The 19,738-nt window shown below is 44.3% G+C and overlaps 2 protein-coding genes and 1 non-coding gene across 12 annotated transcripts; 1 reads left to right on the top strand and 2 right to left on the bottom strand.

The window, feature by feature from the left end:
- Positions 1-508: 508 nt before the first annotated feature.
- Positions 509-11,126, bottom strand: C14H17orf58 (chromosome 14 C17orf58 homolog). 6 transcript variants are annotated; one of them, XM_063352593.1, is made up of 5 exons: positions 10,802-11,126; positions 6,329-6,955; positions 6,126-6,224; positions 4,373-4,564; positions 509-3,755 (listed from the first exon to the last, which is right to left on the bottom strand). In XM_063352593.1, exons 2-5 carry the CDS (start codon positions 6,531-6,533, stop codon positions 3,568-3,570), a joined length of 684 nt encoding a protein of 227 aa, XP_063208663.1. In that variant the 5' UTR covers positions 6,534-6,955; positions 10,802-11,126; the 3' UTR covers positions 509-3,567. The 6 variants fall into 6 exon arrangements, with proteins under 6 accessions (XP_063208663.1, XP_063208658.1, XP_063208659.1 ...); XM_063352588.1 differs by lacking the exon at positions 10,802-11,126 and adding an exon at positions 10,212-10,403; XM_063352589.1 differs by lacking the exon at positions 10,802-11,126 and adding an exon at positions 10,212-10,399 and having other exon boundaries at positions 6,126-6,206.
- A 39-nt stretch (positions 11,127-11,165) lies between these two features.
- On the bottom strand, positions 11,166-11,238 carry TRNAR-CCG (transfer RNA arginine (anticodon CCG)). The gene has a single exon. It is a non-coding gene; the product is annotated as a tRNA-Arg (tRNA).
- A 611-nt stretch (positions 11,239-11,849) lies between these two features.
- On the top strand, positions 11,850-19,227 carry KPNA2 (karyopherin subunit alpha 2). 5 transcript variants are annotated; one of them, XM_063352026.1, is made up of 11 exons: positions 11,850-11,894; positions 13,825-13,937; positions 14,035-14,172; positions 14,593-14,681; positions 15,492-15,760; positions 16,819-16,913; positions 17,013-17,276; positions 17,883-18,116; positions 18,203-18,385; positions 18,494-18,643; positions 18,752-19,227. In XM_063352026.1, the coding sequence occupies exons 2-11, from the start codon at positions 13,866-13,868 to the stop codon at positions 18,842-18,844; spliced, it is 1,587 nt and encodes a 528-aa protein (XP_063208096.1). In that variant the 5' UTR covers positions 11,850-11,894; positions 13,825-13,865; the 3' UTR covers positions 18,845-19,227. The 5 variants fall into 5 exon arrangements, with proteins under 5 accessions (XP_063208096.1, XP_063208095.1, XP_063208091.1 ...); XM_063352025.1 differs by lacking the exon at positions 11,850-11,894 and adding an exon at positions 12,841-12,942; XM_063352021.1 differs by lacking the exon at positions 11,850-11,894 and adding an exon at positions 12,949-13,048 and having other exon boundaries at positions 18,752-19,226.
- The last annotated feature ends 511 nt before the right edge of the window (positions 19,228-19,738 follow it).

The raw sequence follows: 19,738 nt of genomic DNA, 5'->3' as shown, positions 1-19,738 counted from the left end.
TGCCCCGGCGCGTATCTGAGTGACTTGCCGATGTTGCCCGTCTGTAGTTCTCAGCCATGGTTTGCGTGCGGCTCTCCACCCGTGTGACAAGCTTTTGCACTAATTCACACTCTGTTCTGCAGCGATCCGGGATTTACCCGATTGACGGATAAGCTCCTTTTGGGTTTAACCTCACACCTTGCTATGCAAGAACCTCTTCTGTTATTTTTTTTTCTTAAAAAGATGTTGCTACTGACCACACTTTCTTACACTTCCAGGCTCAGGTGTACAGGTTCTTCTGGGATAACTTTATCTAATAAAAACCCGTGGTTTTTTGTACATACAAATGTTGTCATTTAACCTCTATGTGAAAAATTAATAATTGTTCAATGTGAAAACAATAATCCATTTATGCTTCTTAAAGTTGAAGAAGAGTAGTTGCATTTAGGTTATGTTGTCCTTTGACGTTTAAAAGAAATGCTGCATATTGTATGCATTGTGTTTTTAATGCAAAAGGGAAAAATCTCAACTTTTAACAGCATTTGAACATATCCTGCATCTCGTCAAAACTTCACAGTATTTCTGTACTATTTATTCATATATAAATACATATATGACATCATTTAAAACTTTCCTACCTGTAGGCAATAGATCGCTATGTTTTTAACAAATTGTGGCAAACTGAAGAGTACTTTTTTGTACCTTATAGGACACATCATCCTAGACAAATAAAGTAACGTGTTTGACAGTGATTTGGTGGTGTTTCTAATGAAACATTTGATAATGTTAATTGTGTGCAGGTCTTGGCTTTGCCAGATTATAGATAATTGCCAGGGAGTCAGGTTGATCAGGGAAATAACGCATACCTGCCATTTCATCGTGCCGAGAGCCTTTTTTAGTGTTTTCAGTTGCCGTTGAGTAGGTCGAGGTACTTTTCTTGATTTATTACTGGTTTTCTTTAATAGTTTATTTGTGTTACTGAAAATATAGCAGTCTTATAATTAATGCCCGCCTTCCTTAAAAGCACGGTAAATTCATAGGATTTGTGATCTCTGTTCAGTCGTTCTCCTCTTTGTATTTTTATAAATTTTTGCAACGTTTGTTTCAAAATGGTCATATATTGTAATTCAGATTTTGGTAATGTGAGCTATACCAACTTGATTGTCTTTTGTCTCCTCAAACAAATTTGAAGCAATTATCCTTGGTCTAGATTTAGTTCCTGTGAAAGTTAATGGGATTTAAAGCAGAATAAAACATTTGGCTTACCCACAAGCCTTGAGTTAACCCCAGGAAGACAACAATATTCCTGTACACCTGGATCTCTGGGTATTGGCTGCAGAATTTTCATGCTTATTCTGCTGGGGAAAAAATGATGTAAGGCATCAAAAAATGAACTATAGGGTATCAAAATTACAGAGGCAGCTATTGATCGAAGTGCCATCTTACCAGTGTCGTAAATGCTGTGAGGTTTTTGTAATGGCGAGTGCGAGACTGTGGAAATCCACTTGATCCAGGAATTTTTTTTCTTGAGTGTGTTAATTAGCATCCGATAAGCCTGGTAGGAACAGGCGTTAACGCTCCTGCTCCAGCTGTATTTCAGTTGGGCCGTGAAATACAGTGGCTCAGGGCTCAGCTGTTGCGATCGCATTTTCAGGAGTGATCTTCCAAGCAGGAAAGGAAAGGTAAGATGACTTTGTAACGCAAAAAGAGAGCACAGAATGAATTGCTCTTCAGGCCTGTTTCTAGAGCAATAGCTGTATCTGAGAGGGGTGCGCATCTCGTGTGTCGGTTCTGGCGTTTCACTCGGGTTTTCGATGTCATTAGCACTGCTCTACTACTGATCTCTTCCGAGAGACAATCAAAACGAGATCTAGCCATGGATGTTATTTTTGTACCCACGCTTTGCCTGTTTTAGATTACAGTAATGTCTTGGGGGTGGGGAAGGGTGTTTAATTGCTGTTCTGGGTAAATGGCTGACTGTAGGACTTGCTGGTTAGTCCCTGGTCTTCAGTCGAAAATAGAAACAAAGAAACTTGAGATGCACATGTATAACCCTTCCTCCTTCCTCCTCCTGTCCCTCCCCGTCCACCCCAGCGCTTTGATTCATTGCCAGGAACAGTCCTTCTGCCAAATCAAAAGCCCCCTCAAAATCTCAGGAAGATTCCATCTCTGTATGCTGCGCTCCGTGCGAAATCTTCCACCTAACAAAAGCGAGACAGTTTTCAGACGGACACGAGCTATGAGTACATTTGTCCTACAGCAACAGCCTTCTGGGTCCCGAAATACATCATGTTTGTTCTTGGTATTTGGCTCCTATTCTATATCGAGAAATACTTCATCCCGTGTGCCTTACCGCCCATCCGCCACTCCATAGGTTTTCGGTGACACTGAATCGAGCTGTAGACGTGTACGAGGTGTTAGAACTCCCTTTGCTTCAAAACAGAAAATGCTTTTAAAAGCCGCTGCTTCCTGTCCCAGGTCCCATCATATATAGCACTCTACGTATATTCAGCTAGACTGCATTTCCCTTTTTTTATATAAATACGTACCTTAAAATCCCCAGCCAACTCGTCAAACAAGGAGATGCCATTATTTAACATCACTGCGTAATCCTGTGGGATCTTTCAGAACCCAGGAAACCGAACCCAGAACCGCATGAACATTTTAGGGGTTTCTTCTGAAGACAGCGTCTGTGAACATCGACTCTTGGAACAGCCAGCAGTAAGACCCCCTTTGCAGATGTTTCATAGGTTCTTACATCCCACCACACTAAAGGTAGTACAAGATTGTATCTTTGATTCAAAAAGTAACTTTACTGATGTGCACGTACAAACTTGGTAATATTTCTCATGTGAAAATGACGTTCTGTCCACAGTTCTAGGGCTGAACTTTTAAGGAACTGACGGTGTAACCAGGCATACAAAATGTGCGTGCAATTCCATGCTTATTTTGCATTCCTTGGCATGAACTCGTGCCGTTATTTGTAAGCCTAATTGGGCATTTGTGTTGTGCAGTTACATGATTTGCTTTCGGTTAGTGTATTCATATACTCAAATAATTACATAGCTATTTTGTACGCTTCATGTGAAAATACAGCTCTGTTTGAAGAATGACGTGATTTTGAAAAGTAGTGTGGACATGTTTGAGGATACCAAAACAATACAAGCGATACTTAGTTTTGTTGATTTCTTTTGAAGCAAATGCATGAAATACTTCAGGCAGAATTGTATGAAAACGCGATGACCACCCTCTATAGATAAAGCTACGGTTAGATGGCATCGTCTAACACTTGTTTAAGGTTAAGGGTTTGAAAGTGCAGTTACTTCTCGTGTACCTGGAACAATGCCTCCGGAGTTTTACCTTACAGTTATTACAGATTATCGGGTACGTTCCAGCAGGGGAGACAATAATAACCTCTGTCTCTCACAACTGCTGGAGCAAATTTATGACCAGTTAACATTCCCTAAACTGATTTTTGTGCTGAACTTCACAATATCTGGGTACCTAGTCAAAACGTGCCTGTAGCGTGTTTGTTCTGGGAGGTGAATTCTGCTGCTGCCCGTGCCTCAGACGGAGATTACTGGAGTCTTAGCTACATTTAGTGTGAGCCGCTTGCACTTGGCGATTCCTTTTCCTGTTGAATCTCTTGACGTAGCTGCTGCTGCTTCCAAGCAAGCCGTCCCCTGGCCTCAGGCGCCCGCGCAGGAACTGCAGCAGGTTCGCAGGGATCTGTCGTCTCTTGTGGTAGATCTGACCCATCACAATGTATCTGCTGCCTGCAAAATAAATGAGACTTCTGTGCCATGAAGAAAGCATGGATTCATTCACTACTCGCTGGAAGCGCGACAGATTTATGAACAGATGTGAACTTGTACCTTGTAGAAATACATGAAGGTGCGGCTTAGTACAGTGGCACGCTGAACTGCAGTGGGACTTGTGGGTTGTGCTTGCACAGAAATAATGATTTACTGTGTAAATCATTATTTAAAAAATAATGCTTCTAATTTTTTTAAAAATAAAGCTTCTAATTGCAATTAGAAGCTTTTTGGGGGAAATACTGATATTTGATGAACTGGACTACTTACAAACACATTGGCTTAAGCTCGTGCTTAAATTTTTTTGGCAATCCTGAAAACTTGCAATCTTTTTGGAACTGGATAATGTTAAGAATGAACTATACAGCCACCTGACTTCTTCACACACTTGGTTCTCTTCTGAAAATTTAGAGAAACTGGGAGGGAAAAAGCCCTCCAGTTTAACAGTAAATACCTTTTTCTTTTTTTGTTTATCAAAATACCACAACAACCCAGGATAAGCCTATTAAACTAGGGCAGACTAAAATTGCACTGCATGCAGGAGGTGTAGTGGAATGGATTTAGCTGGAATTATTTACCAAGTTTAAAGTCCAGACATGGTTTACTGCAGTTTAAAGTATCCACAACTAGAATGTGAACTCGAAAGAAGAAGCCATCAGGAGTAATATACAGGTGACTCATCTTGTATAATCCATCGCTGTTTACCAAAAGCGTAATCAAGTGGACTCCATTCCCCAGTCTCTCCATGTTATAAACAATTCCATTCACTGCTGTTTAAGGGAGGGGGGGGGGAAAAAAGCAAGCATCAGATTACATATCTTGGTGGCAACTCAGGGTATGTGCGAAGGCTCTCATTTAAAGTGCTGTAAAGTAAGTCTCGGCAGAAATCCTTTGGCTCAGTAGTGGGCAGTCTTGAAAGCAGGGGTTGCTTCAAATAATCACATTCGATGAGGACATCACCTTAGTATTTGTTGAGTTGCTAACTTGCGCTTTACAGGTCTGAGATGTTTCTTAGTGAAGTTTATAAAATGTTTCAAAAGTGATGATTTTTGTACTGTTTTCCATCCTGATATGTAGAAAGTGGACATACTTACCTAACAAAGTAAAATTTTCAAACTTAAAACTTCACAATGAAGTCCAAAGCTAACCTGATAATAAAACACTTCAGCTTTTGAAAGCAAAGGCCCTTGTCGTACCAAGAGGGAAGGGCACCAGTTAGGCCATGTTCTACGCTCAGACAATCGCTTCATGCTGTCCACCCAGTTTCTGGTTTTGACAAGTGCTGAGCTGAGTGCAGGAATCAGAAAACAGCAAAGGTTTTAGGCAGGAAGGCAAGGAGGACTTCTGTAACTGGCGTTACACCCGCCTCACTGAGTCAGAACTTTGATTCAGTCATTTATTCCTTAATCTGCACTGCAGATGTAAAGAAATGAAAAGCTCTTTCTGATCACTGCGGTGGAACCTTGGCTGATGTGTTGCTCTGACCGTATTTTCCCTACCTGTCTTTTTCAGTTTAAGAGATGAGAGTTAAAGGCTGAAATGTACAAAGGTCGGGTCGCTATAAGGCCTATGTTTGACAGGAATGCATGAAAGTGGTACAAAATAAAGAATATAGCTTTTGTAGAAAGCACTTCCTGACTTCTCCATTTAGAGAAAACAGATGTCTCATAACGTGTTTATATTCTACAAATGGAAACATCTGTTACCACTAGGCATGTATTTTCCTTATCTCTTAAAATACTGTGAGAAAAAGTTGGTATCTATTTCACAACTTTGTAAGCGCAAGGCAAGATTTCAGTCAGAAAATGCTTGCTCTTACACAGTCAGTTCAAAAATGCCAGGCTATGTTCTACCATCTTTAGGTCCACCAACTTGGACACGACGACTACAGACATGGAGTCCTCAGGAACTTCAAGAAGAACCCTCTGTACCAAGAGGATCACAGTTTTATTTTTATTTGGTTCTCCATTTTATTTTGCTTTGAAACTTCAGCCCCCAAAATCACAAACTTGTTCTAAATAGTAAGTAACGCAGCTACAATGTTTAATCTTAGAGTATCTAAAATAATTGGTCTTTTCAGTTCCATTGCCCAGCAGGCAAGAACACTGTCTTCCTCCCAGGAATGGAAAGTAGAGAAAATAGAAAAAAGAGCAATACTAGCCCAAGGTAGGGAAAGGGTAAGACTTGGTACCGTTTGTCATAGTGCTTTTATAAAGAGCTGTGATGGGTCCTTTTAATGTATTTAGTATCTTAAAAGCAGAAGTGAAATGTCAGTAGTAGATGAGCAAAAGCAGCCTCTGCTTTGTGTGGTGTCTGGAGGACACAACTTACCGAATTCACTCGCGCAGTAGGCCTCCACTTCGTCTCTCTCTTTCCTGCACTCGGTCAGACATGCCTTCTCCTTATCGCCATCTAGAACAGGCGCATAGGCTGAGGGACAGCAACAGGCCCTTTTGGGATATTCCGTACAAATTAGGCCACCCAACCTTTGGAAAGCTCAGGCTATCCCTTGCCGGAGCCCGCTCTCCCCTTACCTTTCTTCAGCGTGCTGAAGTGGTACGGCAAGCTGGATGACTGGCGGTTGGTGACCCAGGAGGGTTTGGTGACCTTCTTGAAGGGATCAGTGTGTTTATAGGGCATTATCTTGTATGGTCGGTTCAAGTGATCCAGCGTGTTAGGATCATCTGACTCCACTGCTCCAGAGTCTGGAAAAGGATAAGCCTCCACTAAGGATGTCATCTTTTGGTAGGAAGATGCTGTGTGATGGAAGTGAGCCGACACGCTGTTGGCAGCCTCGGCCAGCCGTCTGTCCGTGTGCTTTCTGTTTGCCTCGTTGAAGTCAAAGGAGGCGGGAGAAGGCCCCTCAGTCGGGCTCTCCAGGGGCAGGGCCCCTCCGTACTGCAAGAGGTGTTTCCTCAGCCCCGTGCTGTTTTCTAGAGAAGGCTTGGTGCGTTTCTTTTTGTCTGATGAGAGGGAGGTGATTTCGGGAGGTTTTGGCTGCTGCAGGTCGGTGGGAGACAGAAACCGGCGTTCCGTGTGATTCTCCCTGGCGCTGCTGGTGCCCCAGGCGGGCAGTTTGAGGTGACCAGGCGCAGCCGCTGCTGAACTATAAGCATCTTTGCTGAGAGTCTGACTGGCTTTCTCAGCATAGGGCAGGGATCCTACAAACAAAATAAAGGAGGGAGTGAATTAGCGTTCTAATTTTTTTATTCCATGTGCTGCTGAATGGGAAGTGCCTGGCACATTTGAGGCTCTAGTCTGTAAGTGAGGCCTTCAACAGTAAGACAATATAACCGGTAAATAGTTCAACAGATCAAATACAGAAGAACTCCTCATTCTTCTGTACTCAAACACGGAAGGTCCAGTACAGAGAGTGCAGCTGTGTGAGCAAAACACAGGAGATTTGCATTTTTACTTTATTATTGTTGCAAATTAAAAACATGACTTATAAACAAACCCTTTTCTCAAAAGCCTGAATCTCCAGGGAGCATCTGAAGAAACAAGGTTCACATTGCCATTTGGGATGCTTGTTTAAAAGACCATGACAACAGAACTATTTGGTTTTCCCATCCATGGGATGCCTTATTGACAATGTCATCTGGACTCTTCAGCGGCTTTGGGCTTTGAATGCTACTGAAAAGATGTTTATCCACAGTTTTGTGTCTCTGACTTTTGCACTGCAGGGCTGTATAGTAGCAGTACCATAGCCTGGTAGCTAGGCTATTGCTGCCGAGTAACAATTATTTCAAGGCTTTTCTTAATTTGAGAAGACAAGAGTTGAGAAAGAGAGGAAATGTCTGGGAATCTAGTGAAAAATGGAAAGGCTTAATGACATTGTTCACGCAAGCTGGACAGTCACCAAGACCTTCGTTTATACCTTCACCTTGATCAGTTGGACATCACAAAGCAAAATGACTTTCCATTTAGCCTGGGAAGAGAGAAATTTCCCCTGGCAGTTCATCTTCCTTTTACTTTAGTCCTTCACTGCATGCTTTTAGTTAGCCAGCACAGTTTTAAAACAGTTCACCCACACACAGCCGCTGTCTGGGTGTTCGCCGTCTGTGGTTAGCATCGTGTAGGAGGCTGATCCTAACTCCTTATGTGAAAAGAGATATTTGACATACACAGATGAACAATGTCCTGGTTTATCTTCTATAACTGACTCAACTGCTGACCTTGCCATTTCTCCCCCTTTGCTCTCACCAGCTGCTGTCATGGGAAAGATTCCCTGATATTTGGGCTGGCCACACGTAAAGTCAAAAGAATGTCCATGAAGAAAGGGGTGGAAGAAGTCCAAGCTAAAGAAAGCAATAGGCAAGGGTATGCTGGAGATGTTTCAATATGAAGCTGCGAACTCTGAACAGGTGTTTTGGACTTGGTTTTATAAGTATACTTTTCTACCAGTTTATCGTGCCTTCTCAGTCATGGATTGTAACAAGAATTAGTTCATTTTTTTCTACTCAATCCATTCAGGACCTTGAGATTCATTCCCCTGTGCCAGCATATTCCCATCTAGCCCTTGCAACCTAAGAAAATACAACTGCAACATAATCAGCTCCTGGACTTCTCCTTCCCAGTGGAATAGAAGTATATCTTATTTCTGTACATCAATGAGGTACTAAAAAAAAATTAAAAAAAAAATATTTAGGACAGCTTGCTGCAGGCACATGTGACAGCACAGAGCGTGTTGAAATAAATTAGAAATCTGAAGTTTACAGATGAGGGGAAAGAGACTAAAAGGGAAAGGTCACATACAAATAAAAAAAAATCCCATATGCAGAAGCAAGTCAAACTTCAGTTGCGGAATGATGGCTAGCAGGATTCACGGCACCAGCTAACTGCCTGCTTTTGGCAGGTGCTCTTAATTCTTTCAAATGCTGACAAATCAAATATTGCAATTTACATTCCCATCCCACAAAACATGTTGAAATATTGCTTTCTTGAGCCCTTACATGATTACTGCTACCGCGTGCTGAAAAGATTACAGCTGAAGAGGGCTGCTCGGGCAAGATTTTGTAGTAATGTGTTTAGCCTCCCCTGATACCAAAGGCAAATATGCCCCAGCCCCGCTTTGAATGTTAACAGACTTACCGGCCACTGAGCTGGAAGATGATCTAATGACAAAGCAGAGGAGCCAGAACACTTTGGTTGTCATTTTGAAGTAAAGGTTTTCCAGACACAAAATGAACTGGAGTCTTTTATGCCCTTCCCCCAATTCATGCTAATGAGAGGCAGCCTTAGGGGAAACAGGAATCACTCACTGGACAACCCACTGGAGCAAGACCAAGCTGCTGCCGTCCCCGCTAGCCTCCCACTACCCCTGCCTAGGACACCCCCTTCCCATATACACACCCGTCTATACTGCCTCCAGTCACCTGTGTTTATGTGAATAACATACAGATATGTGTTTTTAGCAACAGATTTTTATTTTAGGGGAGGGTCTTGCTTCCTATGGCATTTTGTAGAGAAAATCATACAGAACAAATACGGTTTTACTGGACGTGGGGAACTACATCATCAAGTGCGCTTGATAGATGCTGGAATCACCTCTGCGATTCAGCTTCTGTACAGGATGTGCTTTATGATGAAACATATTTCAGTATTTCTGGCCCCCTCCAGTTATGCAGCTGGTAATCTCATCTTTTAGTTTTAGGAACCCTTTCCAGTGATTCTTTTCAGACTGAAAAATGTAGAAGTTACTGTCCAGTCCAAGGGAAAGCTCTGCTGACCACAGATAAAGCTTTATTTTTAAATCTGTATTTGCTAACACAAAGAACTCCGAAAATTTTCACACAACAAGCCAATTCTGATTTGGATTTTACTGAATTAAGTAGGCTTATTCTTATGCTCCCAACCAAAATGGGTGACCTTACTGCTAGACAAGATTTCCATTGTGACAGTTTATCTCACTAGCTGATACTGTCACGAGAGTTAGTGAACTCATTTGTGCCTTTAAGGTGTGACAAACAATTAAAAAACCCTGTAAAATCACTACATCCCAGCTCCTGAAACTCATCCCCAAGAGAAAATCTGCCCCCAAAAGAAAACCTGCCTGTGTCATGTCGTCCAACTATTGCCTAGTTTAAACACTGTTTGTTTTGTACTGCCTCAATTAAGCAGTTTAATAGAAGTCTTAAAAGTACAGGGCTTTATCTCAAGCAGCTATGGCTGAAGACACAGAAAATGAGCCAGAATAGGATGCAAAATAAATGAAATTTTAACACATCTGTTACTCAGTGTGCTAGGTTTTTACTGCAGCATTTATTAATCTGTATTGTCCTGTTATTTTAAACATTTTCATTCCAAAAGTATCCCAACACAGCTACTGTAGAAATGGGAATTTAAACTAAGGACGAGGCAGAGGTGAGCTCGTATGTTCTTTGTGTGCCCCATCTCCCGCTCAGCTGGCGCACATACCTGTGGCAAGGAGAGAGGTCAGGGCTGCGACAGACTCCGGCCGTTGAGGGTTGTGCTGAGGACGGATGGATGGACAGACGTACATGTGAGTGTCCTGCAGCCCTTCTGTGCCCCAGGGAGTCTTCTGTTTAAATTAGCTGGTAGTGTAACTCAACCCATATTAATGTATGACTATGTCTGTATGAATGAGTTTCTCCTGACTCTGTGCTTGGGTGGGACCTTGACTGAAAGGGCAGTCGGGGCGTTTGTAGTATTTCTACCGTTCAAGAAGCTGCAGGTATGCCAGCAGCAGCGGAGAAGGAGGAAGCTTCCCGGGCAGGGCTCCCTGCTCTGAGGAAAACGGGGACGGCCGGGGCAGTGGCCACGTCCTAGCCCGGGACGCCGCAGGGAGCTGCGCTGGCAGCAACAGGTTTGCAGGACCGGGTTCCCCTGCGCCTTTACCACCAGGGCTCTGGGGGGCCCCCACGGCCCGACCCCGGCCCGCGTGCCCCGGCCAGCCCGCCCTCTGCTCCGCCTCGGGACCGGCGCCTGAGGAGAACCGCCCGCCCGCCAACCAGCTCCTCGGGGCTCCCGGGGACACTCACACAAACCTGCGGCTGCCACAGGCGATCCCCGCTCCGGCTGCCTCACGCCAGAGACGGGCGGCGGGCGGAGGCGCTCGGCTGCCTCAGGATCCCCGCGGGAAGGAGGGCGGTGGCGGCCGCGGGCTCCGTGGCGCCTGGGAAGGGCCGCGGTGTCGGCGTCCTGCTGACAGGGCGGCGGTTGCGGAGGGAGCGGCTGAGGGAACCTGAGGCCAGCAGCGTAGCGCGGTGCTGGCTCGGCTCCGGGTCTCCCCCACCGGCCCCAGGCGCTGCAGCGGCGGGCGGCGCGGCTAAAAGTAACGCAGCGCGTCCGGGGGGGATAATAATGCGACCCCCGCTGAATCTACCGCAGAGCCACAAAACGTCTACGGCACGACCCAGATGGGACTCGAACCCACAATCCCCAGCTCCGGAGGCTGATGCCTTATCCATTAGGCCACTGGGTCACCCAGCAAAAGCAACCCGTGCCGTGCCGTAAGAGCCCCGCCCGGCCGGCGCTGGCTCCGCCCCCAAAGGTGCTTTCACGTTCTCCCCGCTTGTGAGCGGGAGGCCTCGCCCCTCCGCCTCGGCGCGTCGCGCGCGGCGGCCGTTAGCGCCCCCCTCAGGGGACCCGCTCGTTCCACAGCCGCCCCCTCACCGGGACCCTTTTCCCCTCACGGGCTTCCCGGCTTCGCGCCGTCCCGTCCCTCCTCCGCTGACGTTATCTCCATCCTCTTGGCTCCGCACTGGGCTTTCTCCCCTCGCGGGTCTTCCTGCCCTCACAGGCCTTTTTCCCTCCTGTGCACCCTCCGCTGTGGCAGTTCCCTCAACCGCAGCACTCCCCCACCCTTCTGTTTGTCGCCCTCGCTGTTGATAACGGCCCTTCATGCTGTGACACTGCCCTGCCACCCCAAGGCATGTTCACCCCATATCGGCCTGCCCTCCTACACAGCTACCTCGCATTTCCAAATGGCCGACAGCTGCCTCCCTGCCCTGGAACACCCAGCCCTGCACCCTCCTCATCTCCTTCGTCCAGGTCATGCTGCTCCAGACCACAGACTCTCCAGCAATTTATGACCCAGCAGACTCTTCACGCTGGCCCTCGGATCCTTCTGCACACCAGGTGTCTTACCTTGATTTCTACTTTTGAGCTGCTTTTTTTTCTGTCAAACCAGTCCTTTTTCAGTATCTCCGTTTATGACTCAAGTGCTTTCTCTTCTTTTGACTTCCCTACTATTCCTTAAATGGTTTTGTGATGTTTTTCTTTTACAAAGGTCAGAACTGTAAGGCCCAAAACAAGCTATGTGAAATGTTACTGGTAATTCCTCTGCAGATGTCTTTGTCAACTAGTGTGTGCATCTGCAGAGCAGTATAAATGTTTAATGTAATGGTTTAACACACCAATGTATCAATGTGCAACTCTGACACTTCTCTGCCCTGAATTGTACGTTATAGATGTTGAAGTGCTTGAGCTGCGGGCAGAGCCATGTTTTTCCCCCAGGTTTTTTGGTTTGAATTACACCTCCTGTGAAACAGGGTGTTCCTTTGTATTCCATCCCTTGTAAACAGGCCAAACCCATCTGAAACAACCCCAAATCTGTTGATTTTCTGGGCGTGCCACAAGGACAGGCATGCTTTTTTTTGTTATTCTGTACGATTTAATTTCAATCTGTCCTGATTGCTGTTGAATTGCTTTAAACTGCAACCTCACATCCCGTTGTCTTTAAATTCCTGTGTGCCACGTTTCTGGGAGATGACATGGGGAGTCTCAGGAGAAGGCTGTGGTGACCGGGCAGTTAGTGAGGTAGAAATTAGTCTGTACGTGAGGAAATGGCACGTCGCTGCCTCAGACCGCTCACAGCGGGACAACCTCCGTCCCCTCACCCCATCCAGGGGTGCAAACCCAGCCCGCCACCCCGCTCGCCTTCCCGGGCCGGCCCGCAGAGCCCCCCGAAACTACAGCTCCCGGCGTGCCACGCGCCGCCTCCCGGCGAGCGGGTGAGGCGGGAGCGCGGCGGTGTCCCCTCGCGCTGGGTGCCGGGAGTTGTAGTGCTGAGGCGGGAACGTGGTGCGCGAATACGTGAGGTCTGGTCCGCCCTTCCGGGAGCACGGCGGAGATTCGTTCCCCCGCATCGCGAGACGGGCTGCATTTCAAACGGGCCAATCAGGAGGTTGCTATGGCTCGAACGGGCCAATGGCAGGGCGAGGGCGCGGGAAATTTAAATGCCGCCCGGAGCGGGCGAGGGCAGTGGCGGCGTGCTCGTGGGACGGCGGCTGGTGCGCGGAGACTGTGGTGGGGGAGCCGGGGCGGGGGGGGAGCCGGGGCGGTGGGAGGCCGGGTGAGGGGCAGCGGGGCTCCGTCGGAAGGGGCTGGGCTCCGTCGGCGGTGAGGCAGGCCCTACAAGGGGGGACTCCCTGCGGAACCTGTCGGGTCTCCACAGTCGCAGGCCGCTGGCTGGAGTGGGGCTGGCACGTCCTAGAAGGGGCTGCGTGGTCCGGCTGAGTTGTGGGCGAAACGAAGGCCGTCCTTGTGCGGTGGGTCACCTTGGAGCTGACTAAGGTGCGGGGGCCTGCCTCTGTTAGCGGTGTAGCTGCTACTATGTGCTGCTGGCTGCACCGGCACAGCAAGGCCCCCCGGGGGACGTTGCCAGTGCGGCACCTCGTTGTTCCCATCAAAAGGGGTCGGGGTGGGACTCGGTGGGGTGCCTGTGCAATACAGATACGACGCAGTGAAAGTAGTTTTTAACGTATGTGTGCTGTCTAGGGGAAGGAAGGTCAATCTTGCTCCTAAAAACGATGGCTCCAATAATGTTTGTGGTTGGAAGAGTTATGAAACGATGTATATGTGTTTACTGCTTTTGTGTTAATGTTAGAGCTTGCTGTAACACCTAGGCATTTAAAGAGACAGCTTTCATGTCTCTAGTATCTTCTAGCAAGATAGAAGCTGTTACTGTATCTAATAGGGACAAGTGTCTCATTCTCAAGTATTGATCCTAGTTTTTAAGCTTAACTCTTGTAAAGTAAACTTACTGTTTATTATTTGCTGCTTTCAGGCTTATTTTTATCTGTGTGTCTCAAAAATCTAATAAGCAAGATGTCCACTAATGAGAACGCTAGTGCAGCAGCTCGTTTGAACAGATTCAAGAACAAAGGAAAGGATACTACCGTGAGTATTTTGATACACTTAGTACTTTAGCTAGCCCTCATCTCTTTAAACATGAGTTGTAAAAGCCAAGGACTTACTATGAATGTATATTATACAGGAAATGAGAAGGCGGCGTATTGAAGTCAATGTAGAGCTGAGGAAAGCTAAGAAAGATGACCAGATGCTTAAAAGAAGAAATGTTAGCACTTTACCAGATGATGCTACTTCTCCACTTCAGGAAAACAGGAGTAATCAGGTAAGTAGGTGCTTGGAACAGGTACCCTTGGAGGTCTTGCAGTATGAGCTCATGCAGCCACACTAGTATGAATCCCTTCTCCTGTGGGACACAGCGCTACTACATATACACTACCAGCTTAAGTCTATACTACCAACTCTAACGGGCAACACTCTTAACATGTAGCTTAGCCCGTTGTGTTTAAGCCTACTGTAACAGTGGTGTGAAGCGCTTGATTAAAGAAAGCTTTCAGTAGTTCAGACAAGTGTAGATAAAGCTGTGGCTGATGGGGTTTTGTAGTATCACATAGTGGTATAATCTTTTAATAAAGGAAGAGGTAGTAAAATGGAGTCTATTCATGGTATTGCATAGAAGGCCTCTGTGATCATGAAGACACATGCCTCTCCCAACAAAGTCTTCATGTAACTTCTTATTGTACAGGTTTTGGCACACTGGACAGTTGAAGAAATAGTCAAAGGAGTTAATAGTAATAATATGGAGCTTCAGCTACAGGCTACTCAAGCTGCCAGGTAAGGAGTTCAGAGGTAACCAATTCAGCTGTGCAAGCCAGTAACTAGGCAAGGTAAAAGAATTGGCTTATGGCAGCAGCTATGACTCTTCTTATCAGACAGTATTTTCAAAACCTTGAGTCACCCTGATACACAATGTTTAGGTGCACTTAATTTAGTCATAATTTTATTGAAATAGTGTGGCTTTTGAATGTTTAAATGCCTGAACATTTCACGAGGAAGTAGTAATGCTTTCTGGTGGTTTTGAGGTAGTAAAATGGACAGTAGTCAGTCTCAGACTTGTAGGAGTAAAGGTAATAAACCCTTTGTTATAGCAGAATAAGGTATCTTTAAACTGTGTTAACACTTGACTACAATATTTGAGTCCAATGATCTACTTTAGAGTAATGTGAACAGTAGGATGACTGGGGTTTGAAGTATACCAAATATTCCTTTCTGCTTCAAATCTAAAGTCTCTTTAGCAAGCTCGTATATTGCTGCAGTGCTGCTTCTGGCAGTCGTTAACCTGTCTGCTGAGAAACCTCTAGCAGTTCAGATGTATTATGACTCCTGCAGGTCTGCTTCATTTCAGAGTCTGAACAGAACCTCTCATATAGTGAAGACATGCCAAAAACAATGTTAACAGAGGTTTAAGAAGCTAGTATTCAGCTTGTCTATATTTCTCCTTCATGTTGTGTCGCTTTTTCTGAATGTTAAGGCAATGCTAAACTTTTTTTTTTTAAAAATTAATCTTTTTAGACTGATTAATGGAATCTGTTGTTCAGACCTCTGCAGGCAAAAATAATGCTTTTTGTTTGTCTTCCTCCATAGGAAACTCCTCTCAAGAGAGAAGCAGCCCCCAATAGATAACATAATTCGGGCTGGTTTGATTCCGAAGTTTGTCTCCTTCTTGGGTAGAGCAGACTGTAGCCCTATTCAGTTTGAATCTGCCTGGGCGCTTACCAACATTGCTTCTGGTACATCAGAACAAACAAAGGCCGTAGTAGATGGAGGGGCTATTCCAGCTTTTATTTCGCTACTGGCCTCTCCCCATACTCACATCAGTGAACAGGCTGTGTGGGCGTTAGGAAATATTGCAGGTATGTCAATACGCTACACAACCCTTTCAGACCTGCTCCCTTCTTTAACATAGGAGGACACTTCTACTGACATGTCATGTAGCATGCTGAGCTTCTTTGGAACTCTGTTGTAATGCTTCTCGAGTAAAGACATGCTCTGCGATTTGGAATATGTTATGGACAATTTTCATCTTCAGACCTGGTATAAGATATCTCATGCAATACCTGGCAATCTGTGTGTAGCATTACATGGATTGCTTCCCTATTTTGATTCAGTTCAGATAGAGCTATATAACAGTCCTACAACTGTTATAGGGCTTTTTCCACATATCTCACTTGACGGTTTTGACCTATCAATGAGCTCTGCTCTGTGTGGTGACTAGAAGGGGGAAGGGAGGAAGCAGATAGCTCATGTGATAGCCAGTGTTCCTTGCTTTAAAACAGCTACTTACTGATGTGAAAGTAAATATACTGAAGTTTCTCGTGCACCTTTCAGGATTACTTGATTTGCAAGTGTTGGATGCTATTCTTAAAAAAAAAAAAAAAAAAAAAAAAAAAAAAAAAAATCCCAAACAGGTCAAAATTAATAATATAGTTATAATATTTGTATTTGCTGTATTAAACTCAATTGTAAGGCACTTTCTGTATGTTGCAATAGAATAATTCAGTTTGACATTCCTTCAGCATTATACAGTAGAACCCCATCATGCAACCAATTATTATAATGCATTTGAAGTCCCATCTTTGTGGGAAGAGCTCTGTTCTAGTAGTAGGGCTTAGATACGTTTTCAAAGAAATATGTACGTCCCTGCTTAAAAATGTACTCTAAGAAAAGCTGTATAAAAACATACACTAAATTATCTCTTTTTCCAACAGAAAAAATATCAAGCTCAGTGGCTTGATTAGAAAAACACATGCTTGCCATATGACTTAACCATGGCAGTAGTCCTTTTGTCCTCATTTCTTTTTATTTTATCTATCCCTTAAGCAGAAGAATTCATCCTCTAACACATAATGATTCTGTATGCGCACATCCCTCTAGTCTGGTCTTCACCTGGCTATTTTTCTTGTTTTCTCAGGGGATGGTTCTACCTACAGAGATCTGGTTATTAAATTTGGTGCAATTACACCACTGCTGAGTCTACTGGCTGTTCCTGATCTCTCCTCTCTGGCTGTAAGTTGTGCAGTACAATTCCAGTTACAGTTACTAATAAGTGAGCAAAAGAGCTCAAGTAACTAAACAGTTGCTACCCATTTATTTCAACTCTTGCAGTCCGGATATTTACGCAATGTTACCTGGACCCTCTCAAACCTGTGTCGTAATAAGAATCCTGCACCACCCATAGAAGCTATTGAGCAGATTCTTCCAACCCTTGTTCGGCTCTTACACCATGACGATCGTGAGGTGTTAGCAGACACATGCTGGGCACTTTCCTATCTAACAGATGGTTCCAATGACAGGATAGAAGTTGTAGTGAAGACAGGATTGGTGCCACAACTTGTGAAACTCCTGGGATGTAGTGAACTGCCAATAATGGTAAGCTATCAGATATGCAGATTGCTGTTGCTTGATTTGAGTTGTGAATAAAACTGCAGTTGGAATAGTGTGCATGTAACTGAATTATTCTTTTTATACGTAAATCTGATGATTGTTCCAGGTTTTGCGTGGGTAAAACTTTGAGCTTCTATCTTGCCTGGAGACTGCCCCACATGAGGTGTTGGCTGTTGCTGTTACAGACTATCAATCTTCTTTACATAATCATTGGATTTAACCCACAGGCCAGCGCAGTAGTCAACATCTTTTAAAGCTTGCTTTTAACTCTAAACTACTGTTCAAATACTCGTTCTAGGTACAGTGTTTGAAGTGGACTCTGCGCACAACATAATATAGTATAATAAAACTGCATTAATACTTAGGAGATAGTTTTTCCGAAGCTCTGCCATGGATAGTTTTTTGCAGATTGGCCTTGGAAGGTGTGCAGTCTTGGCATGCTTAATGTCTGCAGGTGTAATGCTAATGAGGTGCTTAAAACTCATCATAACATGCTGTTAACTGGGAAAGCTCGAGCAGAGGGGCATCAAGTATGGCTGTACTTGTTCAAATACACCTCTTTTCTTAAGTTCTATTTCATATTTATTTCAGACTCCTTCATTAAGAGCCATAGGAAATATTGTCACTGGTACTGATGAGCAGACACAAATTGTTATTGACTCAGGAGCACTATCTGTCTTTCCAAGTCTCCTTTCTCATCATAAAAACAACATTCAGAAAGAAGCAGCGTGGACAATGTCCAACATCACTGCTGGACGACAGGACCAAATCCAGCGAGTTGTGGACCATGGTCTTGTACCTTATCTCATTGGTATTCTCAGGAAGGTAAACAAAAACTTTATTTACTAGGTTGAGGCTCTTGCTATTACTACTGCTGTTTGTGTTTAAATATCCTGCTTTTATTTTCATAGGGGGATTTCAAATCTCAAAAAGAAGCTGTGTGGGCTGTGACTAACTACACAAGCGGTGGAACAACTGAACAGATCGTGTATCTCGTTCAGGCTGGTGTCGTTGAACCCCTACTGAATCTTCTCTCAGCTAAAGACAGCAAAACTGTGCTAGTTATTCTGGATGCTATTTCTAATATCTTCTTGGTATGTGAATGGAGTAGACTTGGTTATTGTCCAAGGTGTTGCTAATGGTTCTCCAGTCGTTGGTGACGTGCATCTTTCCTGAGATTATCCCATGCTTGTCTCTTGCAGACTGCTGAGAAGATTAATGAGACTGAAAAACTTTGCCTCATGATTGAGGAGTGTGGAGGTCTAGACAAAATTGAAGCTCTTCAGTCACATGAAAATGAACAAGTGTACAAAGCCTCATCTACCCTGATTGAGAAATATTTCTCAGCAGAAGTAAGTGGCTGCAGGATGATTATTTTTTTTCCATTTTTATTTTCTGTTCTAGCACTGACTACTAGGTTGAAAGCTACTGCTCTTTCAAAACTCTTCTTTTCCTTTTAGGAGGAGGAAGACCAAAATGTGGTACCGGAATCTACTGCTGATAGCTACACTTTCCAAATTCAGGGCAATACTCCAGATACTTTCAACTTCTAGGTCTTGCATATACTGCAACAACCTGCAAGTTTGGCACACAAATGACTGCTGCCTCTTTGTCTTAATAGTTCTTGGGTTTTACTGTATTTTTTATGTGACCTGTAGCACTTTGTCCAACTGAAACATACTTGAACAGTTAAAAACTGTACATATTATGTGAATTTCTAACTGTAAACTTCATTCTTTCTGAGATGTACCTGTAAATATTCTCTTTCTGGCTCTTACTGTCCCTGTCATGCACAAGAATGCAAGTGGGCAATACAGGCTTCTCGCAAAGCATGAGCCACTGCTCTGCATAACCTCTTCATACCTATTACATTCTACATAACCTATTGCTGTAATCAGTACAGAGTAGGCTTTTAAAGAAGATTTATGTTTAAAGTTCAATAAAGTGACATCAATACATCAAATTGAACTGTGTCAATTGCCTTTAAAAGGTGACTACGGTAAGTATACTTAATTAAAACGTATAATGGCAAGAACACAGGCCTAAACCATGAGAGGTTCAAATCTGAAGATGGCGGTTTTGAAACAGCTTGATCACCCCAAGCTCTGACTTCTGCATGTAGCAGCCGTCTATTACTGCAGAACTAATGAATTGCTGCTTCTCTCTAGATATCCCTTATGGAAATATGAGTTTCTACCCTGTTCATAACGGAGCTAAACTATCTTCTGCCTTTTTGGAGAAATATTTAAAGATTGTAATAGCACTACTTAACTGCAAGCAATTAGTGTGGAGGAGGTATAAGTACAGTGGTTAACCAATTATAAATATGTTCAGGTAGTCTTAGCACAGAGCACAGGAAATGCTTTGAAGCAGTTGTCTGCTCTAAAGAGCGAAAATGAAGGCCTCATCTTGGGCTATATTGCCCCTCTGCTTCTAAATTCTTACTT

Source organism: Chroicocephalus ridibundus, chromosome 14 (assembly GCF_963924245.1).
Source record: "Chroicocephalus ridibundus chromosome 14, bChrRid1.1, whole genome shotgun sequence".
NCBI classification, from domain to species: Eukaryota; Metazoa; Chordata; class Aves; order Charadriiformes; family Laridae; genus Chroicocephalus; species Chroicocephalus ridibundus.
This window is presented reverse-complemented; position numbering and strand designations above follow the sequence as displayed.